At 56.6% G+C, this 25,432-nt stretch overlaps 9 protein-coding genes and 1 non-coding gene across 10 annotated transcripts; 4 read left to right on the forward strand and 6 right to left on the reverse strand.

Annotated features, from left to right (window-relative positions):
- The first annotated feature begins 564 nt into the window (after positions 1-564).
- On the forward strand, positions 565-3,848 carry B0I36DRAFT_385317 (sulfate permease). The gene is made up of 3 exons (XM_046161058.1): positions 565-1,421; positions 1,480-2,026; positions 2,080-3,848. The coding sequence occupies exons 1-3, from the start codon at positions 999-1,001 to the stop codon at positions 3,651-3,653; spliced, it is 2,544 nt and encodes an 847-aa protein (XP_046010064.1). The 5' UTR covers positions 565-998; the 3' UTR covers positions 3,654-3,848.
- On the reverse strand, positions 3,849-5,579 carry B0I36DRAFT_326782 (uncharacterized protein). The gene is made up of 3 exons (XM_046154379.1): positions 4,997-5,579; positions 4,667-4,860; positions 3,849-4,525 (listed from the first exon to the last, which is right to left on the reverse strand). The coding sequence occupies exons 1-3, from the start codon at positions 5,507-5,509 to the stop codon at positions 4,288-4,290; spliced, it is 945 nt and encodes a 314-aa protein (XP_046010065.1). The 5' UTR covers positions 5,510-5,579; the 3' UTR covers positions 3,849-4,287.
- A 2,179-nt stretch (positions 5,580-7,758) lies between these two features.
- On the reverse strand, positions 7,759-9,260 carry B0I36DRAFT_350829 (uncharacterized protein; the record flags this gene model as incomplete). Its single annotated transcript, XM_046156951.1, has 2 exons — positions 7,759-8,564; positions 8,651-9,260. 2 exons carry the CDS (start codon positions 9,258-9,260, stop codon positions 7,759-7,761), a joined length of 1,416 nt encoding a protein of 471 aa, XP_046010066.1.
- Positions 9,261-11,259: 1,999 nt separating this feature from the next.
- B0I36DRAFT_350830 (uncharacterized protein) lies at positions 11,260-12,707 on the forward strand (the record flags this gene model as incomplete). Its single annotated transcript, XM_046156952.1, has 5 exons — positions 11,260-11,437; positions 11,524-11,588; positions 11,691-11,997; positions 12,101-12,476; positions 12,656-12,707. 5 exons carry the CDS (start codon positions 11,260-11,262, stop codon positions 12,705-12,707), a joined length of 978 nt encoding a protein of 325 aa, XP_046010067.1.
- A 159-nt stretch (positions 12,708-12,866) lies between these two features.
- B0I36DRAFT_364498 (uncharacterized protein) lies at positions 12,867-13,508 on the reverse strand (the record flags this gene model as incomplete). Its single annotated transcript, XM_046158975.1, has 1 exon — positions 12,867-13,508. The coding sequence occupies one exon, from the start codon at positions 13,506-13,508 to the stop codon at positions 12,867-12,869; it is 642 nt and encodes a 213-aa protein (XP_046010068.1).
- Positions 13,509-14,356: 848 nt separating this feature from the next.
- Positions 14,357-14,435, reverse strand: B0I36DRAFT_t126. Its single transcript has one exon. It is a non-coding gene; the product is annotated as a tRNA-Glu (tRNA).
- An 815-nt stretch (positions 14,436-15,250) lies between these two features.
- B0I36DRAFT_423320 (cytochrome P450) lies at positions 15,251-17,553 on the forward strand (the record flags this gene model as incomplete). The annotated part of the gene is made up of 5 exons (XM_046162252.1): positions 15,251-15,295; positions 15,355-16,393; positions 16,480-16,559; positions 16,666-16,853; positions 17,016-17,553. 5 exons carry the CDS (start codon positions 15,251-15,253, stop codon positions 17,191-17,193), a joined length of 1,530 nt encoding a protein of 509 aa, XP_046010069.1. The 3' UTR covers positions 17,194-17,553.
- A 946-nt stretch (positions 17,554-18,499) lies between these two features.
- B0I36DRAFT_246262 (cyclin-domain-containing protein) lies at positions 18,500-19,619 on the reverse strand (the record flags this gene model as incomplete). Its single annotated transcript, XM_046150216.1, has 2 exons — positions 18,500-18,673; positions 18,747-19,619. 2 exons carry the CDS (start codon positions 19,617-19,619, stop codon positions 18,500-18,502), a joined length of 1,047 nt encoding a protein of 348 aa, XP_046010070.1.
- A 569-nt stretch (positions 19,620-20,188) lies between these two features.
- On the reverse strand, positions 20,189-20,987 carry B0I36DRAFT_136873 (uncharacterized protein). Its single transcript, XM_046148301.1, has one exon. It carries the CDS (start codon positions 20,891-20,893, stop codon positions 20,387-20,389), a length of 507 nt encoding a protein of 168 aa, XP_046010071.1. The 5' UTR covers positions 20,894-20,987; the 3' UTR covers positions 20,189-20,386.
- Positions 20,988-24,209: 3,222 nt separating this feature from the next.
- B0I36DRAFT_412707 (uncharacterized protein) lies at positions 24,210-25,401 on the forward strand (the record flags this gene model as incomplete). The annotated part of the gene is made up of 3 exons (XM_046161977.1): positions 24,210-24,626; positions 24,743-24,848; positions 24,914-25,401. 3 exons carry the CDS (start codon positions 24,210-24,212, stop codon positions 25,399-25,401), a joined length of 1,011 nt encoding a protein of 336 aa, XP_046010072.1.
- Positions 25,402-25,432: the final 31 nt, after the last annotated feature.

Consider the following 25,432-nt stretch of genomic DNA (forward strand, 5'->3'; position numbering starts at 1 on the left):
CCCAACAGGATTCCAAGGTTCCAACCTTCGCCCCAACATACGTTGTGCATGCCCCGCTGTGCCGCCCGCATCGCTCAGTCCTTGCCATCACACGACGCAACGCAGAAAGCCCGCCAGCTCTGAGGGCCGTCCCGAACCTCGACTCCGGACAGAAAACTGCTGGCGCTGCGGCAGACCGCCCTCAATCATTGAGGGAGTCCTTGTCGGAGTCTAGTCGTGACATACAGCTTCTTATGACGAAAGAGCCTGACCCGTTCAAGGTTGTCTGCGAAAGGGCGAGCCGGCTCTCCTTGATCGTACCGGCGATGATGATCCCTGGCCTTGCCACGGCTTGGCTTCCGGGGGAGGCTGCGGGCCCGACGTCCGCCGCTAAGCCGCTGCTCCGCCGCCAACCGCAACGACACGCGACACAAGCCGGCCCCTTCCCGGGCATCAAGTGGAGTGACGCAGATGCTAGATTGGCGGGTCGTGGGTCTGGCCAGCCGCCCCTGCCACAAATCTTCAAGCCCGGGGCTCCAGGTTCCAGTCTTCCTCACTCCCCGTTGCTCAGTTTCATGCCCACCGCCGGCAAGCGGCCAGCCAGCAACCGGCCGCTGTCCCCACCACGGCACGGCCTTGACGGCCCTCGCACGACTTGCACCGCCATGGAACCGTATCGTCGCCCGGGCCATCGACCGCCCTTTCCTTGCTGGCCTTGGGCCACCCGGCGGCGCAGCACCTGCTGCCCTCCGAGGCCAAATCCTTTTCGTCTTGCCCATCTGCCCACACCATCAGACACCCTTCCATTCTCTTGATCTTGATTCTGTTAACTCGCCCTGCCTCCCCACCATTCTCCAGGACGCCAACCATCGAGCAAGAAAGGCGACCAGGATCCTGAACACCACGCCTCTGCCACCCACAACTGGACCAATGTGCACACACGCTAGCAGTGTCACCTCTTTCTTCTAGGCTCGTTCACTCACACGAGCAATCTCCGACACACCTGGACAAATCTCGACATGGCAGTCCACAAGACTGGCGAGTCGGTCGCCAAGTTGCTGGGAATCGACCCCGACGAAGTCGAGCACAGTGTGCCCGCCAACCTCAGGCAACGTGCCACGGAGGCCATCGCGCCTCACGACCCCTTCTTCGAGACAGACCCCGAGGTCAAGGAATGGATCCTCGAGCATATTCCCTCCCGCCACGACATCCTGCCTTATCTCGCCAGCTTCTTCCCCTTTGCGGCCTGGATCCGACGCTACAATACTCGCTGGCTCGTGGGCGATATCGTTGCGGGCATCACTCTTGGCCTTGTGGTCGTACCTCAGGCTCTGTCATACGCCCTGCTCGCCAACTTGAGCCCCGAGTACGGCTTGTACACGTCCTTTACCGGCGCCTCTCTCTACTGGTTGTTCGGCACTTCCAAAGACATTGCTATCGGTGTAAGTTGATCGTCCGTATTGCCGCGGCCCCTGTAGGAATCATGCTGACCTCGCCTAGGCCACTGCCGTCGTGTCTCTCCTGGTCGGCAAGACCGGCGACAAAGTCACTGCAGAGCATGGTGACGAATTCTCCCGCGAGCAAATCGCCAAGACGCAAGCCTTCCTGGCTGGCTGTGTCCTCCTGCTCTTCGGCCTCTTTAGACTGGACTGGATCATTGAGTTCATCCCCCACGTGGCCATCTCCGCCTTTGTGACGGGTGCTGCCATCACCATCACGCTCAGCCAGGTGCCCACCTTGCTTGGCATCACCGGCATCAACTCCAAAGGACCTGCGTACGAGGTCTTTATAAACGTCTGCAAGGGCCTGCCTCGAGTTCACCTCGACGCCGCCATTGGCCTCAGTGCTTTGATCCTCCTCAGCCTGATCAAGTGGGCCTGCGAGCACATGGCCAAGCGCCAGCCCAAGCGCGCTCGCATGTGGAACATGCTCTGCTCGCTTCGTTTGACTTTTACTATCCTGCTGTACACCCTCATCAGCTTCCTCGTTCACATTGGCCTCACTGCGGAGAGTTCCAGATTCCGCATCTTGGGGACAATCCCCCGTGGTAAGTCGTACGGGTTGAATGTAAACGGCATTCACATGCTGACATTTTGATAGGCTTCACTCGAGCAGGGCCGCCAACCTTTGATACAAAGCTCATTTCCGCCATCGCGCCGGACTTGCCTGCCACCATCATCGTCCTCATCATTGAGCACATTGCGATCGGAAAGTCTTTCGCCCGCCTCAATGGTTACACTGTCGTACCCTCACAGGAACTCGTCTCCATTGCCTTCACCAACCTCACAGGACCTTTCGTCGGCGCGTATGCCTCAACTGGCTCGTTCGGAGGCAGCGCAATCCTCTCCAAAGCAGGCGTGCGGACACCCCTGGCTGGCATCTTCAATGGTTGCATCCTGGTCCTGGCTCTCTACGCGCTCACTTCTGTCTTGTACTACATCCCAATGGCGAGCCTGTCCGCCCTGATCATCCATGCGGTCGTCAATCTCATCACCTCTCCTGAGCACGTCTATCATTCCTGGCTCATGTCGCCATTTGACGCGCTCATCTACTTCTGCGGTGTCTTTGTGTCAATTTTTACTTCCCTCGAGGATGGCATCTACACCACGGTAGCATTGTCAATTGCCGTCATGCTTGTCCGAGTCGCTCGCACACAAGCTCGATTCATGGGCAAGATTGACATACACAGACATTCGCAGACACAGCAGAAGAAAATGACGGCAGCGGCATCTACACCATCTCCCCCGTCTTCCTCTTCATCGTCACCCCTCTCCCGTCCCGTAATCGATGTCCGACCCGCATTCCTCCCCTTGGACCGGCACGACGGCTCGAACCCGGCCCTCAAGGTCGAAGCTCCCATGCCCGGCGTCTTCATTTACCGCTTCAGCGAAGGATTCAACTACATCAACCAAGCCCAGCATATGGACCACTTGATCTCCACAATCACGTCCGAGACCAGGCGCACGTGCCAGCCTGTTTATGCACACCCAGGCGACCGGCCGTGGAATGAGCCTGTTCCTGTCCTAACAACGAAGCTCTTCCAGGAAGATTCCGGTGACAATCCGGAAGACAAACTTCCCACGCTCAAGGCCGTAGTCTTCGACTTCTCAGCCGTCAACAACCTCGACACTGGCGCCGCTGAGGGGCTGGCCATCGTGCGTGACCAGCTTGACGAGTGGGCCTACCCAGATCCCGTCGAATATCACTTCGCGGCTGTGACCAACCGCTGGGCCCGACGTGCGCTGGCAGTCGCTGGGTTTGGGCGTCCGAGCAAGTACGAGTTTGGCCTGGAGAAAGAGTGGGATCCCGTGTACAGCGTGGCCGAGAAGGGTGGGCTACACTGGCCGCTCGCGTCGTCGTTGTCCGTGAGCGACAGCCACGAGAACGCCATGCCTGGCATTCCTAGAGCAGTGGCGACAAAGACTGTCGCTGCTGATATCAAGACGGCACACGGCAGCGAGCAGACTCTTGTCGGGCTTGCGGCTGCCAATACGATTCCCAGTGGTCTGGCGGCTGTCCACGGGATCGACCGACCAAACTTCCACATTGACCTTGCTGCTGCTGTGGAGAGCTGCCTGCACAGCTTGGACCGGAGATGTGGCAGGCCTAGCACAGTCTCTCGCGCCGGTGTGCTCGGGCTGGCAATTGATAGTGAGGGCGACGACACTACTTGATTTGAGCGGTATTCGCGACCTGTCCCTTGATGTTTTGTGCTGTTCGTGTTCAACTTGGTTGGGTTCTGCTTTTGTAAAGTTCATGATGGCACAGCGCGGCAAAGATACCATTTGTTTTAGACCATGTAGAGCTGGTTAGAGGTAGAGAAGCACAAGCAAGCGAGCAGAGTTTGTCACTAGAGAATTGCATCGGTCACTTTGAATGGCCGTGGTTCGCAAATGCACTATTTACTACGTGCGCCAATGGGGTTCTTTACCGTTCCGTGTGCCTGTTCGGTGAGGGTTTTCCTTTTCCTTCCATGACCCATGACAGAGCTCTCTCCAATGTACGCTACAAGCTTTATTTGGCTACTACCGACGAGCTTTGTTGCGTAGCACCGTACCACAAGATAAGCCCATTATCCAAAGGGAGTGTCCTATTTTGCGGTAGGGATGCAGTCGTGAAGGCGTAGTCCAGGGCATGCATATGACTAGCCGTCTTCATTTAACTTCCTGGGCCTCTCTCGGCATTCGTACACTCCCCTCTCCCTAACCTCATTACAATCCGGATCCCACCTAGACCCGAGCCGTCCTCGAGATTCCCCGTGCAGGTTCGGTGGACGACGACGACGACGACGGGGCGAAAGTCATTGACTCAAAGCGACACACATCCCCCTTGCCCATCCTCCACAAACACCCCGCCATAGATCTGGCCCTCGTCGATCCCGGCCTCCTGGAACCCCTTGTTGACGACGTCGCTCGTGTCGCCCGTGGGCTTCTTGAGGATGCCGATCTGGAACTGGCCGAAGCCCGAGTTGTCGTTGGGCAGCGGCTGGGGGAAGACCGGGGCCAGGGGCGCCGCGGGGTTGGGCGAGTAGAAGACCTGGATCGTGCTGTTTTTTTCGCGCTGGGCGTCAATACTGGGAGAAAATCGACGGTTTTTGGAAACCAAAGGGGGACGAGAACAAGAACAACAGCAGCAGGACGAATCGCAATTGAGGAAAAAGAAAAAGAGAGAGAAAAAAAAAACCTACTTGGCGTCATAGTCCAGGGTGACGGCAAACCCCTGCCAGCCGCCCGTCTTGTCGATCGGGACGGACCAGAGCACGTCGAGCTTGCGGTTGAGCAGCTTGAACGTGTCGGCGGGGAACTCGGGCCGGCCGATCAGGCTGCCGGCCTGGAAGTGGAAGTGGTTGCCGCTGAAGTCGCCTGCCTCGTGCCAGACGTTCTGGTTTGGGGGTCCCCCACCGGGGTTTGGTTAGTATGTCGTACTGCGCTCGTTTTCCATGTTCACCTCTCTTGTCTGTTTCTCCTCCAATGCTCCCTCTTTGGTTCATTTTCGTTGTTCAGTGGGGCAAACGTACGAGATACTCATGCGTCAGGTTCAGCGGCCGCGCCAGATCCTGCCGCACGCTCCAGTGCAGCGTCTTGACGCCAGTGTTGCCCGGCCCCGCGGTGTTGGTGTCGTTCTTGAACAGCAGGCCCGCGCGGCGGAAGCCAAACTGCGTCTTGAAGATGGACCGGTCGTTGATGGTGACCTCGAGGGCCTTTTGCTTGGCCGGGTCGTCGAAGCGGGCGACGCCGCAGTTCTTCTTGGCCGGCCCGGGCAGAGAGGCGAGCGGGGGCGGGAACTTTAGGATCTGCGACCACGTGTCGTTGCCCTTCACGTTGTTGGATAGGAAAGGGCTCGTCGCGGTGGCGTCAAAGTCGGTCAGCTTGGCCGCCTGGGGGATCTGGCCGGAGAAGACAACGGGGCAGCGGATCTTGGCTGCTGGTGCTGCTGCAGATGGGATGGGTGGCCCGGGAGGGGGCGGCAGCGCGCTGGCGAATGAGGCCAGCGCCAGGACTGACGTCGTCATAAGTGCCTTGAGAGGCATTGTGGCGAGCTTATGGAATCACGGAAGGATATTAGGGACGGCCGCGTGGTGAATGAATGACAAGCAGAGGGATCTGGCTCATCGTCTGTCCACACGGGCGCGCCGGATGCCCAGCACTTCTTATATGACTGTCTTTTCACCGCCCGGGCCTCACAAAAGGACATTGCGCGGCCCTACATCTCCCCACGGGACGTAGCACTCCGTGCTACCCATGTCGATGCCTGCATAAAAACGTGCGCCAGGAACCAGCACGATGCTTTGCAGGGGGGTCAACTTTATCCGATCGACGGTAGCATCGGATCTGCGGCTGCCAATTCCCGGGGGTGGCGTCTGGTCAAGTTCTGCAGGTCGCCGTTATTGGCTTGGATGTGCACACACACACTCGGGTATGCAGAAAGAATCCCGGTCTATCCGCATTAAGCTGAGGTAGTAATGGAAAACCTTTTTTTTCTTCTTCGTCGCAGAAGATAGGACATTTTCTCAGGCAGGCATTGAAATAGGGAAATGAGGTTGGGCTCCCCTGGATTGTGAAACGGCGGTTGCATGGGGGCAAAAAGTTTATACTAACGTCGTCCCCAGGTTCATGACTCGGAATGCCCGGCAGTTGCCGAACCCAACCATGGGATGAACTACTGTGCTTGTGATTGCCCACCCTAAAAGGGTCTCAATTTCGAGATGCGCCCCCATGACAAACTCTATAAACGGTTTCAAGGGCAATGATGCCAATGTTTGAGATTGTGCCTCTTCGGAACCCTCGGAGTGGGTCACACAAAGCGCTCACCTCCTGTGCCTTATGCCCTGGTGCTGGCCGGCACGATCGCATAAGTTTAGTGGTAGTTGGGATGACTGATGCATTTAGGGTTGCAACTCACGTCTCAGGTGCTTGGACCTGCTTTGCTTCCAAGAAGGCCTCTCCTCAAGACACAGACGCATCTAGAATAGCAGGCCAGCGTCCCAGGGCAGATGATGGCGCTCGCTGCAAGACGTGAGGATTTAACTACTGAATGGTGAGGCACAATCTCGTGTCGCTGAGTGTACTTTTCGGCATATGAGTGCATCCGTTGCCTCCTACGTGGAGACATTCCACTCTCTGCACGTATGAGATAGTGATTTTGAATTGATCGTAGAAGTGGTCACCTGGGAGATCCAGAAGGTAGCTCGGCTGCATGAACCAAGATTGGCTGCGGAGAGCAAGACTCCTATTTGAGCAGGTTCTTCAGTCTCCGACCAGGAGCAATGCGTCTTTTAGTATATCATGCACAATCTCCACTTCCTTGACCAACGCTTTGTCTCGTTCCCCTAATTCTATGCAACCTTTGTAACAAGGGCTACGACGATGCGGCCAAGTGCCCGTGCCAAGGAGAACCCGTTCGTCGTCCTCCACGGGGTGGTTGAGAATTTGATAACCCCAGACAAATACAAATGGATAGGCCCGGTCTTGGAAGTCATACCACAGCTGGGCACCTTCGAAGTCAAAGCTCCAGCCGGATGAACCACTTGTGGTGAAGCCAGCCGCTTGTGGCAACTACTGATCACGAATCTTAGCCGTCATTATTTGAAAGGTGTACAGCTTGTCGTGATGTGAGGCGAGGTAGCTCACGGCTGTAATGCAGAGAAGTGAAGCCATTTCAGATTACAGGACGCTCCGTTGTCACCCGCGCCACTGCCCATTTGTATTCTGTTATGATCGGCTCCCTGGCCCTTGAGGCAAACGCTGTGCTCCGCCACATCATGCAATCTGACGTGCAGACCATCTATTCGCATCAGCCAAGGGCCGTTGGCCGCCTTGTGGCAGAAACAGATTTTCCAGTCCCATTTGTGAACCGCAGGACGAGGAGGACAGATCAGGCCTGCTCAATGAGCAACGGAGTCGGATGAATTATCTGCGACCAGGGATCAGTCGAGGCACCACTGCGACCCCCCTGGTTGGAAACGAGATGTTTCTCAACGAAAATCCTCCGGTTGTCCACAAGGTTCCCGCAGGAGCATTTCCAGACCCGGGAAACCCAGCACAGAGGACTATAGAAATCGACCCTTCCCGCAGTTGTCGCCTAGCTGGGCCGAGGTCTACGGAAGGTAAGTACAACTTAAGGGCTGAATTGAAGATACTTATTAAATGTAGGCTTCTGATGATCGAGGACATAAATACTGGAGAATGAGACAGCCAAGATTCAGCTCATATGCACACCTGATAGCAATTACTGAGCACCCATGACTTGTAGGATCTACCCATTCAACACATCTTGCAATTACGAGCTGTTAGTCGAAGGCTTGGGCAGGCTTGCCGACATGTACGCCCCTTTCCACGGAGCAAGCGCCTGTGCAACGATGACCCAAGTGGGAAGCCAGGGCGCCACGTATTTGCCCACGAAGCGGAACAGCCAGCCCGACCACGCCGAGATGCGGATGATCTGCTGGCTGCTGTCCACTGACGCCCGGACCCGAGGCTGCCTCTCCGCGCTGACACTGGCGAGGATGCGCTCAATCTCCGCGGTTGACGGTCTACGCGCGGGCGTCTCGCCATCGTCAGAAGAGTCCGCGCCGGTGTCTTCTTGTGCCTTCGCCTTAGGGCTGGTGGTCCTCTGCTTCTTCTGCAACGACTCGTGGAGCCGATCGACAAGCATCAGCACGGATTCCGCGCCCTGCGCGCCGCCCTGTGCGAGGATGGGGTTCGTCTTAGCCACGGCGTCGCCGAGACAAATGATGCGCCCGTAGTTCCACCGCCGCAGGCAGTGGTTTGGGCACGCCTGTGTGGTGATGCGGTGGCAGTTGGCATAGACGTCGCCGAAGGTCGTCTTCTCTGTGAGCTTGGCGTGCGAGAACTGCTTGCAGATCTCGGCGGCCTTGGGATCGTCAAAGGCGTTCCACTTGGGGATGTTGTCCCGTCCCTTGGCGAGGGGCACCTTGAAGAAAATAAACCAGCACGCCTCGCCGTTGGGCCCACCAAACACGCCAATGGTCATGTCCTGCGCGCAGACTTGGTATGCCGTGTCCTTTTCGAGGTCGCCGGTCTTGCGGGAGAGGCCGAAGACGCAGCCAAATTCTGTTTCGAGGTCTTTTGCGACGAAGGCCACATGTCAGCCTCCCACCACTTTGTGAAGTATACCTTTTTTTTTCGAGCGTTATCAGAAAGCCACTCACCTTCGGCGTGATCATTTTCAAAGGCTTTCAGGTCAGAGTCGGCTTCCTCGGCCAGTCTCCACATCTCCGAGCGCACAACACTGTGGATGCCATCCGCGCCGATTACCACGTCCACGTCAATAGATTCGGCATCCTCTCCTCCCTCAAGATGCACCCGAACACCTTCGTCGTCACCCGACAGCGGCTCAAGCCGCTTCACCTTTGCGCCGGTGCGAATCTTCTTCCTCCCGCCCTCGCTGAGATTGCGGTGTAATATCCTCAGCAGCTGCGACCGCGTGAACGTCGCGATGCCGTAGCCCCCCGTCGCCGCGCGTATCTGCTCCCCAACACTGTGCCGGAACATGATCTTGCCATCCAGGCCGCGGCAGCTAAGGCGGCACAGCTCGGCCGACTCGGCGCGGACGTCGTCGAGCACGCCGAGCTGGTCGAGCGTGCGCTGGAAGTTTGGATACAGCGCCAGGCTGGCGCCGACCTCGGGCGTGATCTCCTTGTACGCCTCGAGCAGGACAAAGTCGATGCCCAGGCGGTCGAGGTCCAGGGCCGCAATGAGGCCGGTCATGCCGCCGCCGACGATGGCAACCTTGAATGGCCGTGCCGAAGACGCCGCCATGGTTTTTTGCTTTGTTCGATTTGTCTGCCGATCTGTGTGTGTTCGAGGGCGGCTCAGTTCTGGCGGTTTTGGGGGAGGCAGGGGGGTGGCGGTGGTGGCAGCTGGGATTCGTGCTGCGGTGCAGGGTGTCGACTAATTATTGAATACGCAAAATGGAAGACAATCTCGAACCGGGAATGTCGAGAGTCTTCCGCGGCGGGAATGGGGCAGACTTCAGGACTACAGACGGGCGAGGTACGAGTCACAGCCTCGAGAATTGGCTGACGCCAGCAGGGTGCACTAATGGCATCGTGCCAAACGTTGTGAGGGTCCAAGCCAAAAGACCACCCGACCGACTCGACAGGTTCATACCGAGGGGCGAATAGTCGTGCGGCACGTGCTCCCGTTCCGTCGGGGAGGTCGAGATGTCGAGTCCTGCACGACGCACGTGGATGGAGCCAATAATGGCAAGGGGGTATGATAGGGAATACACCTCGCCATTTCCATCAAGAGATCGGCAGTCATTCTGACCCGGTTGAGCTAAATACCCTGGAATAGAGATGTCCCGGGATGGAGGAACCCCTGGAACAACATACGGGGGGGTCCGTGCTCGGCCGCGATGGCCCGTCTTCTCGTGTGGCACCTCTCTGTCCCGGCCATTTTGTCTTCCATATTCGCTTCTACCCGCACCTGCAGGAGTACAGTAGAAGCCGTTTGAACAGGATAGCGGGCTGGGCTATATCTCGACGCATCATCCGGCATGTATCGCCAGCCCGGAAGTCCTTCCGAATGATCTGACAACACGATTGGGCACGTGACGGTCCGGTATCATATTCCGCGCATAATCAAGCATATTACTTATAACCCTCGTCGAGGGGATTGCATCAGAGCGTAGTGTTGTTGTTAGGGGCATCTGTGCTGTGTGGGCACTCTGGAATATTATGGCAACTTTGCCATAATCGGTGGTCGGCCCAGCAGACCCGGTATCTGAAACGCCTCGTCCTCTGTCACGCCGAAAGAGGAACTCGGCACGCGTCAGGCTGCAGGGATCACAATCCTGACCCTTTGTCATGTCTCACTCACCTTATGCTTGGTGTCCAGATAACTCCACAGATTCGAGATTAACAAGGCTTAGCTCGACGCTCTTGGCTCCAGGGTCATCACGTTTCTCTATGTATTGGGGCCGGCCCGACGATCTGGGAACCCCCCTCCCCCTGCCCCAGAGTAATATGTGCATGACCGATCAGGCTCGCTGCTCGGGGAAAGTTCGGTCGCCCGGCTGCGTAGTAGGTAGTTATGCACTATTGCCTCCCGGCCACCCCATGCATACCAGGATGCCTGAAAGCGACCTTTTGCCACAATCTCTCAGCCATCAGGAACAAATCAGCAAGCAACCAGGCAGGCAGACAAGCAAGCAAGCAAGCAAGCAAGCAAGCAAGCAAGCAAGCAAGCAAGCAAGCAAGGGTGTCTCCTAGCTATTAGGCCGCCTGGAAAGGGATTAGAAGCCTGTCTGGAACAACAAGAGACTTTGCTCGTCCCGCACGCGTGAAAGAGGTTGCGCTGCGCCGCTGCACATCCCCCTTGCGAGGTCGTATGTAGTTTGGCGATCTTCTGCCCCGCCTATATTCGAGGCTTTTCCACCAACGGCAAAGGGCAAGACGGGGTGGCTTGTGGATCAAGACATGGAGGTCACAGCGATCCTTGCGCAGAAAATGGTTCAAAGGCAAGACTCCTGTGCGGCACAGCATATTGGGCAGGACAGGGTCACGTCTCCAAGACGACCTTGGACGGTCCATCTATTACTTGCCAGTTAACTGCCCTTTCGATGTCTTGGATCATTCTACCGTGTATACATTTTGGCCTGCAATGTGATACATCTGAAGGCTATCTCGAAATCGATCCCCAGACGGCGTGCTTTTTCTTCGTCTTCTGACCACACACCTGGAATTTCCCCACGATGGAGGCTCTAGCCCCCCTCTTCCCGCCAGACAAGTCGCCTTTCCACTGGGAGATGGTGCCAATGGCGCCAGCCAGCGCGGCGTTCCTGGCGGCAAACTGCGTGGTGCAGGCCGTGGTGCTGACCGTCGTCATGATGCGCTTCTACTCGCGAGTCACGACGTCGTCGCTCGGTTGGGACGACTGGTGGGTGCTGATAGCGACGGGGCTGTCGTGTTGCTCGCTGACGACGGCCATCTGCTGTGAGTTTTGAGAAAAAGAACGATCCGCGACCTTCGATTGACCGTCGATGGAGCTGTCGACTGACATTTCGATCTTGAACACGCAGTCGACGTCCTCGGGTCGGGTTATCTCGTGCAGGAAGTCGCCATTAATCTGTCCACCATCTACCTCGTAAGTCACGTCCAACAGCAAACAAGCAAGCAGATATCACCACCAACAATGAAAAAAACCCAAGGCTGACCTAAAAAAAAAAACCACGAATGTTTCACACAGCTCATCTTCATCATCCAGCCCCTCTTCCTCTTCACGATCGCCGCCACAAAAGTCAGCGTGTGCTGCTTCTACCTGCGCGTCTTTGTCGGCCGAGGCATGCGCATCGCGACCTGCTGTACGATTGCGCTCGTCAGCGCCTGGGCCGTTGCGCACTTCATTGCAGCCGTGTTCATCTGCACCCCCGTCGCGGGCGCGTATGACCTGCGTCTCGCGGCGATCGTCAAGTGTGGCGACCAGAGCAAGTTCTTCCAGAGCGGCCTCAGCATCAACGTCGTGTTGGATGCTATTGTTATTGCGCTGCCGTTGTGTGAGTAGTTCCTATCCCTTCACCCATTGCACCTCTTCTGGAATATTCCGGAGAACAGACCAAAACTTGAACTAACACGGCCCAATCCTTCGACACCGCCCAGGGACAATTTGGAACCTCAACATGCGCACCTCCGACAAGGTCGGCCTGTCCATCGCCTTCTCCATCGGCATCGGCATGATCGTCGTCGGCATCATCCGCGCCATCTACGTCGTGCGCACCTCGCTGACCGGCGACGTGACCGCCACCCTGCCCACCAATCTCTTCCTGACTGTGTTTGAGCAGCAGCTCGCCATTATCACCATCTCCATCCCCATGCTCCGCCCCCTGTGGGCGCGGTACAGGAACCGCGCGACCGGATACAACCTCGACGGCGAGCAAGCTGGCGGCGGCAAGCACTCTGGAACTGGGACAGGGGAGGGCAGCGAGTTGGCCACATTTGGGGGAAGTGGCGGCAAAAAGAGCAACAACTCACGGAAGTACAGGCGGGACATTGATGACAGCATCCTGAACACACAGCTTGATGGGCGTGACGTCGAGACCAGGACGGACGTGGGGAAGGGGCACCTGAGTGACGTTGATGGGCACAGCATCGCGACAAGCGACTGGGACTCCAAGGGGGATACGGGGTCCGAGTCTCGACTCGACGTCAACGCAGCGTCGAGGCCAAGTCTGAGCGGTCGTCAAAGCGGTTCGAACGCGGCCATTAGGGTCACGGAGGAGTGGAGAGTCTCAAGGATTTCCAAGCCCTAGATAGGTGGTGGTACAAGAATTAGAACTGTGGAAATGAGGACCGCTTGTAGAGAACCTAGCCAGCACCCGAAAATGAAAGCAAGACTCCACCTATCGCCAGTACCCGCGAGAGTGGCTTATGATCTATTCATGCCTGAGTCTCCGTCAATCAGAGAGGTGTCTGCTCCCGAGTAAACCCGAGGTTTGCCAAGCTCCTGGTCCTTCATTTGTTCATCCAAGTTCCCATAGCAGATCTCGTAAGCCTTCTGCACCTCCGCTCTTGGGACCTGCTCGTACATGAACGTGACGTTGGCCAGCTTGAGTATCTCATCGCGAATGTCGGCAATATCTTGGAAGAGGTCCTTGTTGCGGACTGGTGTGTGGTTGCTGTTGCGCGGGACAAACTTTCCATCCTTCATCCAATGTGGCATCCAGTAGTTCATGGCCATGATGGCGTACCGCGAATCCGTGTAGATGGTGATTTCGAAGTCTCGCTTCTTATTGACGTCGTTGTCGTCTCGTTTCTTTGCCCCGCGCGGTGTATCTGCCTCACCGATAATTCTGAGTGCCCATTGGAGCGCAATTGAGACGGCAATGATCTCGGCGCGGTCATATGTCGGACGTTCGCCTATTGTCAGTTCGACGGCCTCGTATTCGCCTTCTTCAAGGTTGTTCCCGATTGTGGCAGCACAGCACCCGAGCGCGCCATCAACGCCTGGCCTGCCAAGGGTCTGCACCATTCCGTAGACTCGAAAGAGAAGACGCTCAGGATTGGCCATATCAGTGGGGATGACCGGCGGTCGTTGATTGAGTTGGGAAGAAACGGAGACGCTTTTTAAGTGCTGGAACTCTACCGGTACGCTCCTGTCGATGAAATATGATGCTGCTTCCAAGGCTGCTGGCATAATATCGGTGAGATGATGGCGGATGCCCCCTGGACTTGGGATGGTCAATGGGATACTGAGCGGCGTCGTGAAGCTCCAGCGCCACCTGGGCAATCTTGCAAGCAGCCACTCTCACCAAGGCCCACTGGTGTCGGTTTCTCAAACTGCGTCTTCTGAGTGGGGGAAGGCATGACCGATTATAACGCTGGAGCGCCTGGTCCGGGATGACCGAGGCAGGCATGATGCTGGAGCATCCCACTTGGGCTGTCGTCCATCATTTGCAGGCTGGTCGGACCACGACCCAAGATACAATAAATGATTGAACGGTGCATCGACCGCCAGGCTGAGCCCTTTGTGCTCGAAGCAAAAAGCTGATACTATGAGTCTATGATCACAAGGTATCCTCGTTCGAGTCAGATCTCACAAGTGCGAACTTGCGCAATATTACATGTCTGATGTCAGAACACCACCCAAAGTCCGCACCTCCTCGTTACTCCGCACCAATCTCGAAGCCGTCCCCACGCAAAATCCGCACGAAAGAGGGCCGCATAGCCTACTAAGACAAAAACATTCTATTTATCCTACGGGGTAAGCAGGCAACATGCAGTCCGTAGCTATCACTTAACGCAGATTCCCTTATATAGCGGATTCATGCCCGGTCTCATATAATCCGCACTCACTAGCACCTCCTTGTGACACCCCACTCAGGTGTGGTACCAGCTACCAAAAATGCAAAAGAAATACTCCGAATCGGGGAATCGAACCCCGGGCTTGACGGTACAGAATGAGAGCGTCAAATGTTAGCCACTACACCAATTCGGATTTGATTTGAAGATCGTGCCACTTAACAGTCAATATGTTTATGTGCAATTGAGCCTGCTGAGAAGGCGCACCAAGCCCAGGACTTGTCTGCCTCAACTGATGGCAACACAGGCATGAGCTCTTGGCAGAATTTGTCTCATCCGCAGCGGGCATGTGCAGCTGCTGATTTTGTGACTGTTTGGCCACGGGCTGTGGATGAATCAACACTTAATGCTCGGACAATGGCCCTTCCGAGGACTCGAAGCCGCGGGTCGGGTCAGCAAATGAAAGTACAAATGGCACGTCATAGTCTGCGGACTCTGAGTCAATATGAGTAAAAGTCCGCGAGCGGTTCTCCGCAGTTCCCGCGCGGGCGAACTGGGAGCTGTATATATAGCCGAGCATTGGCTGGCGAGATGTCAGTACCCCTGCCAAGACGGTCCAATAGGCCTGCCGGTCAGCGTCGACGGAGAGTTTCCATTGGCTCGGCACCCCATTGCTCTCAGCACCTGTCTCAATCAGGAGGACGATGTGACTCAAGCCAATCGAAAGAAGATGTTTCCGACCCGGCAATCATTGTTTGCTTGTCCGCATGGTGGCGCTCAACCGTGGCAAGGAGCATATTGGAAGCAAGGAAGCGGCACTCATGGTCAGAATAATTGTTTGCTGTATAAGAAGCAACAGGTCCCGTTGCCTCAAGATGTCCACAACGATTCCCAACTCTCCATCACCGCCTAAGCACATCAAACCATTTATATCTACAACGATTGACGACTTATAATCACACTTTACCACGGAGCGACAAGGAGTCTTCTGAAAACAAATAAACCCTCACAATGATATTCTCTGGCCTGCAGACCGCAGCCCTCCTAGCTGCTGCAGTGAGCCTCTTGGTCCCCAGCACTTCCAATCCGACTGGCTGACGCAAGCCTGTCCACAGACCACCGGGTACATTGCCGTCCGCGGCATATACCTAGCATACTTCCACCCGCTTTCCAAGATCCCGGGCCCCAAACACTATGCCTTCACTGACATCTTCCACCTGTACCACCACGTCCGGGGGACCTGGCATCTCGTCCTCAAGGACCTTCATGACAAGTATGGCCCGGTAGTCCGCTATACGCCCAACGACGTGTCCACCATCACCCCCGACGCGTGGAGGAGTGTCTACGGCCACAAGGCCCAGTCGTCACGCATTTTCCGCAAGGACAAGATCTTCTACGGCGAGACCTTCTCCAAGGTCGACCACGTGATCACCGCCGACTACGACGACCACCGCCGCATGCGCCGCGTGCTCGCCCACGCGTTCAGCGAAAAGGCCCTGCGCGGCCAGGAGGACGTGCTCAAGCACTACACGGACCTCTTCCTCGCTCAGCTGACCACCAGAGCTGCTGCGGGGGAGCCGGTCAACATGGTAATGTGGTACAACTACGCGACGTTCGACCTGATCGGCGACCTGGCATTTGGCAAGTCCTTTGGCAACCTCGAGACCGGCAAGTATAACCCGTGGGTCTCGGTCATCTTCGACTCTGTCCGGCTCGTGCCTTACATGCACGTGCTCCAGCGGCACCGCTGGCTCGGGGCGCTCAGCTCGCTCATCATGCCCAAGAGGTTCGTCGACAGCTTTGCCGACCACGCGCGGCTCAGTCGCGAGACCGCCATGCAGCGCATCGACAGCGGCAACACGGAGCGCGAGGACTTCATGTCGTACATCCTGCGGCACAACAATGACGGCAGCGGCAAGGGCCTCAGCGAAGGGGAGATTGCGGAGAATGCGACCATCCTGATCACCGCGGGGAGCGAGACGACGGCCACGTTGCTGAGCGGGGCGACGTTCCAGCTGCTGGCAAACAGGGACAAGTACGATGCCCTGGTCCGCGAGGTCAGGAGCACTTTTGCCTCGGAAGACGAAATCAACATGGTCTCGGTCGGGCATCTCGAGTACCTGACTGCTGTTCTCAGCGAGAGCTTCAGGATGTGTAAGTTGCCTCTTCGTTGTCGTTCACAAACCAACCACAAACATGGCGATACTTGCGCATCCGACTAACCTATTTAATGACTCCAGATCCTCCAGTACCGATCGGCCTGCCACGCGTTACCCCCGAAGGCGGCGAGGTCGTGGACGGATACTATCTCCCAGCCAAGGTTCGTCTCCCTTTCGACAACTTGCCTTGCTCTAAACTTGGAACCCACCCAGATATATTTCCCCTGTACTTGTAATACTCACGCTGCTCCTCTCCATCACGAACAGACCAGCATATCAGTGCCCCAGTGGTCAGCATACCAATCGGCTCTCAACTTCCACAAGCCCCAATCCTTCGTGCCCGAGCGCTGGCTCGCCGACGTGACCTCACCCGGATCGACATCGCCTTTCGCCAACGACAAGAGAGACGTCATGCAGCCATTCTCCGCCGGGCCCAGGAATTGTATCGGAAAGAAGTAAGCCCGCACTAACGCGCTATCCTTTTTGCCCCCCAGCCAACACAACTTCCCGCTTCAGCCCCCCGCCCCTGCATCGAGGGACCACACACATACACACACACAAAACACAAACCAACTTTTTTCAAATTGCTGACACGTGTACCACGCACAAAACAACAGCCTCGCAAACGCCGAGATGCGCCTCATCCTCACACGCCTCCTATACAACTTTGACCTGGACTTTGACCAGCCTGCCGACGGCACCACCACCACCACGGGCTGGGCCAGCGACCAAAAGGTCTTCCTACTCTGGGACAAGGGCCCTTTGATGGTTCGCCTTACGCCCGTGAGGCGCTAGCTGAACCACCCTCTCTCGGACAATCCTTTTATTTCATTTTTATTTCTTATTTTTCAAATATTTTTCCATTAAAGTCAAGTCTTTTATAACCGGGGCTGTTGGAAAAGAAAGAGTAGAATCAAAGTTGGGTTTGCATGAAACACTTTCTTCCCGGACAAGCTCTGCAGCTGCAGGGCGGGGTCAATGAGCAGACACAGAGAAACCGAGGGGAGGTAACAAAGAACTCCGCGGCATTTTAAACACACTTTCATTCTGTTTGAGAATATGGACGAGAAGGGAGAGGGGGGGAGGTTATGGAGAGCCGGACGTAAATAGGAAGCATGGGCGAAGGATGACTGGGGGATGAACAGACAATAGTAGAATGTATTGAATTTACGTTTTTGGCAAAGACAGGCCCTGATTGCTGACTGGGCAGTACGTGAACCCAGACCAATAGCTGGACGGATCCCGGAAATGGGTCAGTAGATATGACCCGCCCAGAATTACTCGTGAGACTCATTGGTTTCCCGTGGCGGTGTTGTGCAAGGACAAAAGCGGGATCAGCTACCGGACTTTTAGCATTCGATCGCGAGGCTTGTCAAGCTGTGGACACCGTATTCCACCTTGACACCAGGGTAGACTCCCAGACTCTGCAACACACTCCACGGCACGCATCAAGGACCAAAACGGACTCTCAAGAGAAAAGGACGCAACGCCATGGCATTGTACTCATTAGGTGACCGCCAGAGAGTCAATCCCCAGCCGAGGAACATAAACAATCAAGGCCTCCTCTATGTCCGGGTATCAACCATAAGAACCCCGCTCAGTCTGTGACAATCAAAAAACCCCGCCGTGTCCCAGGCATCGCGCCCAGGAGCAATGTCTATCGCACAGCCGCCCCGAAATTGGGTCCAGTTGCGACTCTAGTTCAGTATTCCGTCGTGCATCCGGTGATCCTGTACGAGTCTCTATAAAATATCTGCCATCCATGGCAATTTCGTTGACCCATTCGCCAAGCTCGATTGGGTCCTCATCAGCTTCAACATGTTCTACGTGCTGCTCAAACTCTTCGCTGATCTTGTGTGACATGCTTGGATGGTTCATATGCTTTCCGTGCTGGGCGGGCTTGTCAAGGCCTCGCCGCAATTGTCGTGAAGCTCAGTCGTGCAACAATTCCATGTGAGAAACCGTGCTGGCATCGGGTCCGCGTCGCAGACTTTGTTGGTGGCGTTGGCGAATTCCGCCAAAGCTGGAGCCTGGGGACGTCCATCGGCGGCAGCTTCGTCGTGTCGCATTAATGTGGGATGCCGACCCTTGAAATGCGTCATCATTCCTCTCCCTGGCCAGACGCTCGCGATCCAACTACCTCACGGGCGTAGAACTCGACGAGCATTGTGGCATAAGCCTCGAGGTCCTCAACGGGGACAGCAAGCCGAAAATCGTTGAGCACAAGGAACTGAAGCTCCAGATGGTTGAGCTCCGCCAGGGGAAGCCCGCCGACCTGGGAAGCAACAGATCACAGTCAGCATAAAGTGCGATTACTAGTCAAGTCAAGTTCAAAGGGACCAACGAACCTTAGCATAGCGGGAGTTTGTGTAAAAGACGTCAGAGAAGAACTTGCTCGCACATGTGACGCCAGCAATTATGAGGCGGTGGATGTTGAAGCTGTCCACCACAAAGTATGTTGCAAGTGAGGAATGAGCCGCAGGAACTGGCTGAGAAGCCGGGCTTGCCTGATTCGTGGTCTTGGCCTCGCCCTCATCGTCAGCGAGATCCGAGTCGGTCTCATCATCGTCCTCGCTGCACCTGTCCCGCATTTCAGCATCGGACGGCGGTGCTGCAGAGTTTGATATGTTGTGCGATGGCTGGCTTTGCGACTGCCTTCGGCCTTCCTCTGCTTGCATAACCATTTGGTTGACTCTCTCTGTCATCCTGTCAAAATAGACGAGGAGGCTCAAAAAGACCTCATATGTCGTCGGGCAGTATTTGTGAATGCGGCTGAGGTAGCTCAGTATGGTGATGGCGGGAACGTTCTTGCCGTGGAAAGCCAGGACAGAGCTGCTCAGCGGACTCATCGATGCTCCGTCATTGTTGTGGCTGGCTGCGGTTTGCTGGTGTGCGGCGTTCCGGTGTAGAGCGTCGTGTTGCAAGTCGTTGGTTGTCGTGATTTTGGTGAGAAGAGCTGCCACCATCTCGATAATGTCTCCAATAGGCATATTGCTAATCTCGTACTTCATGGCCTGCAGGGGGGTGTCCGCCAGGGCGCCTGATCGCCCACCAGTGCCAAGCATATCGGCACGAGCAAGGCTCTCGATGTGAGCGAGATCGCGTACGACAATCACTTGCCCTGGCGGTGCCGCATCGTCAATGTTTGGAGTGGGAGTTGGGGGGCCGGTTGGGTCTGCCGTGACGCCTGCCAAGGTGGCAGCCTGAACCTGTGTTGACATTGAATCTACCGTCGTGGCACCATCGGCATGCTGTGCTGAGGCGCGAGTAGAAGGCGTGTTCGACGAGGACGAGTCGGGCGGCGAAGGCAGTCGAGGGCCCTCGGCGCTCGGCGAGCTAGGCTTGCGCTCTGCCGTGGTGGCGGTCGAAGCAGAGGCTTGCGCAGCAATCTGCTGCCGCCTTGAGGGGGTCTCAGTTGAATGATGTGAGGGCGAATCTGGAGATCGTGGCGCGTGCGATACTGGAATGTCGCGAGGCCGCGTATGGGATGTGGAAGAGTGGTAAGACGTTGCGTCGTCGTGGTGATGCATCGAGGACCCAATGGGGTGGAATCGAGAGTGATCCGCGCCGTAGTCTCCAACTACAGCAGCCATATCATCGTCTGTCGTCAAAGACGGAGGGTGTCGCGGCCACGGGCGTGGAGATGGACTATTGATGCTGTTCCGGCTGTCGGAAGAGACTTCATGTCAGCCTTGGTCTGGGAAATGGATGACGGCAGCCTCGAGAGAAATGAGGAACGTTTGGGCAACGGGTCGGATCGTCGCTGCGAGGCGTAGCAGAACGGGCAGTAGAATGGAAAGAAATGAACACGCTTGTTCAAGCTGCCGGGGTCTTCCGTGCCCAAAAGCAGAAGCGGGCCAGGGTGTCGCAACTGTCACTTGCGAACCTTCATAGCCCGCCCAGGGATCGACTGCAGCGACGGTGCTCAAGGCAACGTCAGAAGTGACGCCAAGCATGCGCTCTCAATGTAAGAACCGCATGGCATATCTCACTGAAATTGTCCAGGGACGCCAGGGAACGGCTGCCGTGCGGCAGTGTCGGTCGTGGTGCAGCGGCGGTGGGTCGCAATGGGCAGGTGGGGAGTCGTTGGGAGGTAAAACAAGAGGCGTGGCGACCGATGACGAGTAAGGGCGCTCCCTGCCGTGCCACGACAGGGTCCTGCGGCGCAACACACGGACGGCCACGGACTCTGCGACATGCCTAGCAACGTGCCGCCTCGAAGCAAGTGAGTGGCATTTGTCCATGGGAGGCAAGAGCAGCACTTGCAAGCTCGCACCCCTGGGGCAGGAGAGTTTGGCGTGGGTGTAAAGATGGAAGTGAACACAGCAAGGCCGGAAAGAGGTACAGAACCATCACGCACAGACACAGACGAGTGCAGTGCAGTGACAGCAAGCTCAAGCTCAGGGACACGTAAGTTGCGCAGGACAGCTGCAGTGCAATGACGGTGGTGAGAGGGGAATGCGCAGTGCACCGATGTGTGTCGTGGGATATGCATGGCCGGGGCTGCGAGGGGTGTAAAGAGACAGACAGAGAGCGCGCACTTACCAGATGGAAGCAGAGCTCAACGGGAATCAAACAAGCAGTCGCTGAGAAACGGGAAGCACGCTGGAATAAACAGAACGGCGTAGGAGGGTCGCTGAGATGCGGCGTAAGAGGGCTGTGGTCGAGTCGAGGAGAGCGCAGTCAAGACCTCCAATGACGACAGCCCGTGCGTAGTCTGGTAGAGAGTGCGTCGTATCGCGCATGGAATGCCGCTCGGGGTAGCAGCAAGGAGCAGAGCAGTAGGGGCGGAGGCGGCTGGATTACTGCACGTCGAGCTTGTGCCACGCTTGAGTCTTGGAACCCGCGACGGTCGGCAAGGAGGGCGACGGCGACGACGATGAGGGCTTGCGAGAGCAAGGGCGATGGGACGGGACAGGCGATAAGAAAGATGGGAGGAGGAACAGGATGAAGACGGGGACTGGGGAGAGAGGAGGGGTTGCTGGCAATAGTTAGGTGTGGTGTCGCTGGCGGCAGAGCGCGGTTGTGGTGGTGGTGGTGGTGGTGGTGGGTGCTGGTGGCGTCGGGTGGCCCAGGAGAGGGGGGAAAAGAGTGGACAGGCCCCGGTCTGGAAGTTCGAGATTGTCGTCCTGAGGCGGCGAGTCGGGGCGGTTCGCACGCCTGTGTCGACGAGTCGCGGTGTGGCGCCCCGTGTGGTGGAGAGCAGCGGATTCCGCACGGGCGGGTAGCGCAGCCTGTGAGAAATGCTTAGCTGGCTGGCTGTCAAGGTATGGTACGCTTATCTCTTTCAACGTCAATACCTGTCGAGAGGCGCTTCACAACGGCTTGGCAGGGTTGGCGATGCTGATGGGGGTTTGTGGTGATTAGCAGCCCTTGACGTCTATCTTGGGGCGCACCTGCCACGGGCCCAGCGCGTCGCCTGCCTGTGCTGTGCTATGACGTCCCTGCGACAGCACCAGCAGGGCCCATCACGACCCTCACGCATCGCCCGTCCAAATAGACAACTACGTCCTCGACCTACACGCACGCCAGACCCTCTTTGGCCAATTCTTCTTTGCTTCTCCCAGCCTGTCCTGCTGTCGTGCGTGCGAGCCTTGTCTGGACTTTTCCTCCCGCGACAGCAGATGCCATGCCACGACATGCGTGCATGCACACCTGCATGGAGGCACCCCTGCCTACCTGCCTGCCTGCCTGCCCACCCTCAGCTGTGAAGCGAGCGACAGAGAGAGAGAGACGGTGAAGCGCGATCTGTCACGGCCCCATGCATCCCACGTTGTCGGCACCTGTCTTGCTGCTGCAGCAACTGCCTGGGCGCGCAATCATCGTCCCGAAACACCTCTCTGGTGTTGTCCACTCCTTGCGCGTGCGCAACGGCCATCACCATTGCGTGATCGACCGGCCACTGCCCTGCCTCGCCAGCATCGCGACCTCGGTGTTTCTACAGTATTCCAGCTGCTGTGCTCAAGCTGGACCTGTAGATAATTACATATAAGCAACATACGGCCGCATGTCGGGTGACGTAGAGTTGAGGTCGCGCTGAGTCGCCACTTGCAGGAGAGCCCGCCAGCAACCGGCAGGTAGGGTCTCCGTGGCGCAACCCGTCCAGTCACTCTCAGAGAAGCAAGGTGTTGCTTGCTGTGTGGCGCAGCGCGAAGCTGCGGCGTTTCCAAACACTGCGAGCTGCAGGCGAGTCTCAGCGGAACCCGTCTCCTCCAAGCACGTGTATCGAGCAGTGGCCGGGTGTGGGTGACTGGGTGGGTGCGCCGCCAGACCATGCACCTGGTTCTCGACCCTTAAACCCGCCCGGGCGGCTTTGGAGCTCTCCACTCACCGCCGCCCCATTCTTCAAGCCTCGCCAGGGGGGTCAGCGTGAATTACTGCACTGGCTCGCGTACATGCAGCAGCAGAGCAGAGCACAATCCGCCAACTGCCCATCTGCCTCTGCAGGTTGCCGATTGTTGATCCGCACGCCAATGACGTTCGCCAGGGACACGCTTGTCCGCAGCTACGCGTCTGCCAAGGGCACTCGCTCGAGTCAAGCAGAGGCCTCACAGTTGCGTCAAACCGTCCAGGCACAAGTTCGACACTCGACTAAACTCTAGGACACCACGCAGAGTCAAGCCGGCCACCACGACAATTCCCAGGGTTCGTGGGGGCACACCATCACGCCGCGGAATCGAGCCACCATTGGCCCATTTTGACAGCAAGGCCAAGTCATGTCCAGGATAGCGTCTCACAGTTTAGGTGTGTTGGGCAACCACCGCTAACCGTGACAGGCATAGCGGCCGGGGCTAAATCAAGCTCTTCCAGGGCTTTCTTGGCCCGCCGCGCTAGCACTGAAGCCAGACCAGGATATGTGACAGGAGCAGAGCTGTTTTGGATGACATTGCTTTGTACGGAGTTCTCCAACCACGACTATAAATAGCTCGATCTCCTCCATTGGTCGATATAGAAGAGCAACTGCCTCCTTGCTGGTGACCAGTCTTCAGGATACGACACAGAAATATGCTCACGATTGCATCTTCAACCAAAGCTCCGGTGTTGAGTAGAGCATACCCTTGCTTAGATCACGACAGGGACAATGCTATCTTCAGGCAACGCTCTCTGCGGCGAACCGGACGTGGTGGACATCACCTACAGAGATGGACGCGCTATCTCCTGTCGTGGATGCGTTGTCTGACAAGGCAAGGTGGCAATGTATAGACAATAGGGAATAATTATGCATTACGTGCATGGTATAGCTCAATCCTCAATGGCCTGGTCTGGTGTTTATGGTATCCGTGTTTGGCACTGGCGTCTACACCGGTTGCTATTTTCAGCATGCTCGTCATCACGTAGCCTCAAACAGTTGTTTGTTCGGCCCTCGCAGGGCGTTTGCGTAGCGTCTCTCCTCGGAGTAGATGACTGAGCGCCTCTGTCGGGCGGCCAGACGCCCAATTAAAGATACCCAAACGTGTGCCTGCCCGAGCGCGGACAGTGCTGTTTTAGGTTACAAGTCAAGCAATATAAGTTGTTGCGCCGCGGGTGCGCTCCAATACAGCCGCTCACAATCTGCGTCTGACGCAGTGCCCGCTTATGCATAGCCTGCAATGCAGAGGGCAATCTCCTCGTAGTACGTTTCTTGCCAATAGCCAGCATATCAGGTCCATCGGCATGAGCGCGGGGCCTTTCTCCCAGCACGACCCAGCAGCAAAACTTTGCTCATAGGAGAAATGCTACCCGTGCCTGTCTCTATATTCTCGATGCAGTACTTGGGCATCACAAGGAAAACCCCCATCTCACGGACACCAATCCTTACCAGCGCGTCCACAATGGGCTCAACCAACATTTTCGTAAGACGTCCAGAGCCAGCAATCCAGACCATTGACAAACGCGGTGACCTCTGGCTCTTGGTTGGAGAGGACATCAGCAGTGATGAGCACCCGGCCGCCAATTTCCAAGTTTGCTCCCGGACTTTGGCGCGATGCTCGCCAGTTTTCGACAGGATGCTTTTTGGAGGCTTCGTCGAATCCAAGAAAACGGGTTCCATGGCTGGACAGGATGCTTGGACGATTGATTTGCCTGAGGACGAGCCTACATATGTGAAGCACCTTCTCGACCTTATCCACGGCAATCTGAACACCTTAGGTCCCCAGAACCAAAGCGATGAGGAGCGCATCAGGTTTCTCTACGGCGTTGTCTGGGTTGCAGACAAGTACGCCGCGCTTCCTGCGATCCGCAGTTATGTGGTATCCTGGGCACAAGACTGCCATTTGTTCATCACTGGGGGGACACACGAAACTGCCACCACGAGGAGCTGGGTCCAATGCTGGCCTGGCTCTCGTACCACTTTGGCGATCAACAGGCATATGAGGCCATCTTGACAATCTTGCTCAAGAAGGTCTCCAAGACGAATGATGATGGTCATTCCCAGTTCATCCTGCACGAGATTCTGCCCATTCACTTGCAAGGTAACAGCAGCTCTCGTCTTGAGTCGCAGACCCTTCACTAATGGTTTCAACTTCATGAAAAACAGACACCATCGGCGAAGCACATGAGCAGGCACTAGAGGAACTTCTCCGCCCGACCAAGACAGCCCTAGGGATGTTGTCAGCCCGCATTCAGCAGGGTGTCACTGCATCAAACGCCCAGCCTCGAAACAAGACCAAATCAAAGAAAGCGGGGTACGCTGCAAGGCAAAATCCCGAGCTCGTGGAGCTGCTGCGAGAGGAGGACTTGTGGCCTCTTCCCGAGGCGACTACCACGACTCTCAGCCCTGAGGACCTCGCCCTTCGCCTTCACAACATTGCGAAGAAGCTTGATGGTATACTGAACCGGGCAGAACTGCCGAGCCGTGCGAAGTCCCAGTGGTTTGACGCCTTTTTCTTCTCGTATCATCACCTGTCCAAGTACGTTTACAAAGCCACACCCCAAGAGATCAACTTCATGAATACACAGCGGAATCGTCTGGGCATGAGCGGCAGTGGGAGTGGATCGTGGAAGAAATGGGCATATCCGGCTTGAGATGATATTCCAACAGCATACCATCTTCAAT

This window comes from Microdochium trichocladiopsis (genome assembly GCF_020744255.1).
Source record: "Microdochium trichocladiopsis strain MPI-CAGE-CH-0230 chromosome Unknown B0I36scaffold_7, whole genome shotgun sequence".
NCBI lineage: Eukaryota > Fungi > Ascomycota > Sordariomycetes > Xylariales > Microdochiaceae > Microdochium > Microdochium trichocladiopsis.

What these genes read in the sequence shown, in the direction of transcription:
- B0I36DRAFT_326782 (XM_046154379.1), bottom strand. Translation starts at nt 5,509, where the DNA reads ATGCCTCTCAAGGCACTTATGACGACGTCAGTCCTGGCGCTGGCCTCA. An exon ending in ACCTGACGCATGAGTATCTC is followed by an intron (nt 4,861 to 4,996) that starts GTACGTTTGCCC and finishes CCCCCAAACCAG; the next exon opens with AACGTCTGGCACGAGGCAGG. An exon ending in ACCCTGGACTATGACGCCAA is followed by an intron (nt 4,526 to 4,666) that starts GTAGGTTTTTTT and finishes CGAAAAAAACAG; the next exon opens with CACGATCCAGGTCTTCTACT.
- B0I36DRAFT_385317 (XM_046161058.1), top strand. Translation starts at nt 999, where the DNA reads ATGGCAGTCCACAAGACTGGCGAGTCGGTCGCCAAGTTGCTGGGAATC. An exon ending in CCAAAGACATTGCTATCGGT is followed by an intron (nt 1,422 to 1,479) that starts GTAAGTTGATCG and finishes GACCTCGCCTAG; the next exon opens with GCCACTGCCGTCGTGTCTCT. An exon ending in CTTGGGGACAATCCCCCGTG is followed by an intron (nt 2,027 to 2,079) that starts GTAAGTCGTACG and finishes ACATTTTGATAG; the next exon opens with GCTTCACTCGAGCAGGGCCG.
- B0I36DRAFT_136873 (XM_046148301.1), bottom strand. Translation starts at nt 20,893, where the DNA reads ATGCATATCCCACGACACACATCGGTGCACTGCGCATTCCCCTCTCAC.